Source organism: Nanorana parkeri, unplaced genomic scaffold (genome assembly GCF_000935625.1).
Source record: "Nanorana parkeri isolate BGI_ZX_2015 unplaced genomic scaffold, ASM93562v1 scaffold10, whole genome shotgun sequence".
Taxonomy (NCBI): Eukaryota; Metazoa; Chordata; class Amphibia; order Anura; family Dicroglossidae; genus Nanorana; species Nanorana parkeri.
Window position 1 is genome coordinate 3,717,675 of NW_017306278.1, and position 3,953 is coordinate 3,721,627.

General features: G+C 47.2%; 1 protein-coding gene across 1 annotated transcript in view; it reads right to left on the reverse strand.

Moving 5' to 3' along the window:
• Window positions 1–3,953, reverse strand: part of HPS5 (HPS5, biogenesis of lysosomal organelles complex 2 subunit 2) — a 25,434-nt gene that overhangs the window by 8,394 nt on the left and 13,087 nt on the right. Inside the window, exon 16 of the mRNA XM_018555487.1 lies at window positions 2,439–2,559. Within this exon, the coding sequence (XP_018410989.1) occupies window positions 2,439–2,559 (121 nt within the window). The remainder of the gene's footprint in view (window positions 1–2,438; window positions 2,560–3,953) is intronic.

Genomic DNA, 3,953 nt, shown 5'->3' on the forward strand with positions numbered 1-3,953 from the left:
CCGCAAGTGCGATCGCCCCCACCAGAACGCCTGGCACATCAGTGCCTGTGGTCTGGTCCAGTGCAATCTGAAAAAATGCTGCATGCACTATTTTTTTTAGATCGCACTAGACCGGAAGTCAGGCGTTCAGGTGCAGGCCACGCGTTCTGCTGCGGCTGGGGGACATGGCTGCGATGCCATTGACTTCAATGCAACTCCATGCCCCCCTCCGCCCCTGAACGCAGGAAGCCGGCCGGGATGCGCGATAGAGTGCGTTCCAGCAGCTGACCGCTCTGGAACGCACTGTTTATGGTGTGAACCGTCACTTGTACCCCTTATGGACCAGAGCAACTTTTACATTTCCGCTATGGGACTTTTTATTTAATAACTTTGGTATTACTTAAAGGAGAACTATGAGGTGAGTGCTTTTCACTCACCTCATAGTTCTAGCCGACCTGTGACAATGAGACTGTCACAGGTTGGCTCAGTAGATCGGGAGGTGAGCGAACACATACCAGGTTCGCTCACCTTCCGATCCTGTCACGGCTCTCTGCCGTGACGTGGGAGGGGCTGGATTCCCCTCTCCCCGCTCCGATCTGCCAGCGCTGACTGGCAGAACGGACGGGGGAGGGGGCGGGTACAGCTGGCTCTGCCTCTAGATGGGCAGAGCCAGCTGTCACTCACGCAGCTGGGCGGATCCCGTCATCTACGTCGGGATCCGCTCCGGCTGCGGCGTCTCAGTATACCGCGAGCTGTAGCTCCCTATATACTGAGCTTAGGGTGACGGGAGGACGCTAGTTTGTGTCCTCCCGTTACCCTAAGGAGAACTATGGGGAAATACACTGACCCCATAGTTCTCCTTTAAGATAAAGTCATACCGGCATTTTTTTGGAGGGACAAACTAGGCTTTATTTTGGCAATATTGTCCTGGGATTTTTTTTTATGTAATCTATTAAAAAAATTGAAAAGATAATTTTTTAACATTTATTTTCGATTTTAAAAAGTAGTTTGACTGTAAATAAAAAGTATAATTTTTTGTAATTTGTCCCGTTTAAAAAAGAAACCAAAATGATGTTTCTGGTACAAAGCACGGCAAAGTTATTTGCAAATGAAGATTTTTTTTTTTTTTTTAAATTGTGCACTTTTTTTTATTTTTATGAAACACTGAAAAAATAGAAATTTTAAACAGAAAAATCGGCAGACAAATATTAGCTAAGGGAGTAAAGAGTTAATTAGGGCTAATTAGGGTTAATCGGGGCTAAATAGTAATACATTTTATTAAAGAAAAAAAACACTTTTTTTATACTTGCAGATTTATTTATCTTATGTCATTTGTAGATCTAAAGTTACACCTTTCATCTACATAAGACATAAGTTAAAAAAAAAAAAATACATGTTTTACTTTTTAACCCCCAGTAAAATGTTTGATCTGCACATGAATGAAATGCTAAATACAAATGGGGGCAATTTATCAAAACTGGAGCAGAAGAATCTGGAGCAGTTGCCTGTGGCAGCCAATCAGCTTCTCTCTTCAGTTTGTTCAGTTAAGGTTTGAAAATGAAAGGTGGATGCTGATTGGTTGCCCTGCACAGCTGCTCCAGATTTTGTCTGCTCCAGTTTTGATCAATTACCCTCTATGTATCATATTGTTACATATTGATTATCTGCAAGTGTCATGTCACACAGGAGCTGCTGCATTTTGACAGCCGGTAGGGGGAGCAAAGACAGAGAAAGAGGAGCTGGACGTAGGAGATACGTCCTAGTAGCGTTGTTGGATTATTTTAGGGCTCATCTCCTACATTTGAAATTCTTGTGTGGTTAAAGGAGAACTATGAGGGGCGTGCTTTTCACTCACCTCATAGTTCTAGCCGACCTGTGACAATGAGACTGTCACAGGTCGGCTCACTAGATGGGGAGGTGAGCGAACACATACCGGCGTTCGCTCACCTCTCGATCCTGTCACGGCTCTCTGCCGTGACAGGGGAGGGGCTGGATTCCCCCCGCTCCGATCCGCCAGTCCTGACTGGCGGAACGGACGGGGGAGGGGGCGGGTACAGCTGGCTCTGCCTCTAGATAGGCAGAGCCAGCTGTCACTCACGCAGCTGGGCGTATCCCGGCACAATTGTCGGGATCCGCTTCAGCTGCGGCATCTCAGTATACCGCGAGCTACAGCTCCCTATATACTGAGCTTAGGGTGACGGGAGGACGCTAGTTTGTGTCCTCCCGTTACCCTAAGGAGAACTATGGGGAAATAACTTAACCCCATAGTTCTCCTTTAACTAAAAGAGGAAAAGGTCAGAATCTCGGTCTGGTTGGCATTGCGCTCAGTGACTCCAATTAAACTTCGCCCTCGTGTTTTGTCCAGCTATAGATTTTCAGTAATTGATCAGAGTGATTGGCTTACTCCGATCACAGACCCGTTCAGGTGAGCTGGTAAAGGGGACATTTGGATGACACACCTGGACACATAGGCGAGGAGGAGGGGGTTGTCCCAAGGCTCCATATCCTTCAGTTTCTGCACAGCGCTCACCAGATCTCCTCTCTCTATTGCCAGCGCCGCTGGACCCGGACCGGCCAGATCTGGGAGGTAAGAGGACAAACGTTGATGAAACATATAGTGACTACATTCCAACTGAATGCTATATCAGAGACCACACGGTCCTGACACCTTACGGTCTCAGATCAATAATTGGGAAACAATCAGAGTGGATTCTCCATCAAATTTAAGAACATCTCTTGAAAATAATTTAGAATTAAATAGCAATTCAATGTCACATCAAATCTTCACAGTAAAGACATTTCTCAGTGCCTTTCAAACCTGCCTCTACCCCACCTACTTCCTGCTCTGGGTTTCTAAGGATCGTCATACTGGTAATGGCCACCTGGAGCGCCGTATCGCGGATAGCCCACTTCCATATTCTCCGCCCCCAACCATCAACTTACAGAGCAGGTACCCTAACTGCAACCACGATATCAACATTGAGAGACTTTGTATTGGTACAAATTGTAAGGGACGACACTTTCTTAAAGGGCAGTTGAACCCCAACAATGAACTTTTCTGGTCCAAAGAAATGCTGCACACCGCTAGTTCACCACACATGTAGTTTATTCCACCCAAGAGCCAGCATGGTATGGTCCCTTCCTAGTAGCAGCCCATCTCTAATGCGTTTCACCCATATGGGCTTAACCACTATGACTAAGCCTGTTAGGGAGAAATGTGTTAAAGAAGAACTATGGGGTTTAGTCTTTTCCCCATAGTTCTCCTTAGGGTAACGTGAGGACACAAACTAGCGTCCTCCCGTCACCCTAGGCTCAGTATACTGCGAGCTACAGCTGAGACGCCGCAGCTGAAGCGGATCCCGACAATTATGTCTGGATCCGCCCAGCTTTGTGAGTGACAGCTGGCTCTGCCTATCTAGAGGCAGAGCCAGCTGTACCCGCCCCTCCCCCGTCCGTTCCGCCAGTCAGCGCTGGCGGATCGGAGCGGGGAATCCAGCCCCTCCCCTGTCACGGCAGAGAGCTGTGACAGGATCGAGAGGTGAGCGAACGCCGGTATGTGTATGTGTGAGCGAACGCCGCATATATACGCTACGCAAATATACGGCTCTATACGCGGCTATGTGTATGGAGCCATTTATTTGCATGTGTTGCATATGGTACAATATGCTCCGTGTACACACCTTGAACACGGGGACACAAGACCTTTATTTTCATTGACTCATCTCATTGGACACAGCATAGGTTGCATATGGTACAATACGCGCGTATACGTGCGGCAGTGTGAATGAGGCCTTAGGAAGAAAAACAGCTGAATTTTTAACTAACAAACATTAGTATGTTGTCATAATACAGGACAATGGGCATCTTGTTTGAAAAGCTTTCCCATGGCAAACAAGCTCAAACTACCTCTTGCTGCAGATCGGTCTTTCCAGAACAGTTTTAATCCATTAGACCACCACCCCCCAACCCCCCCC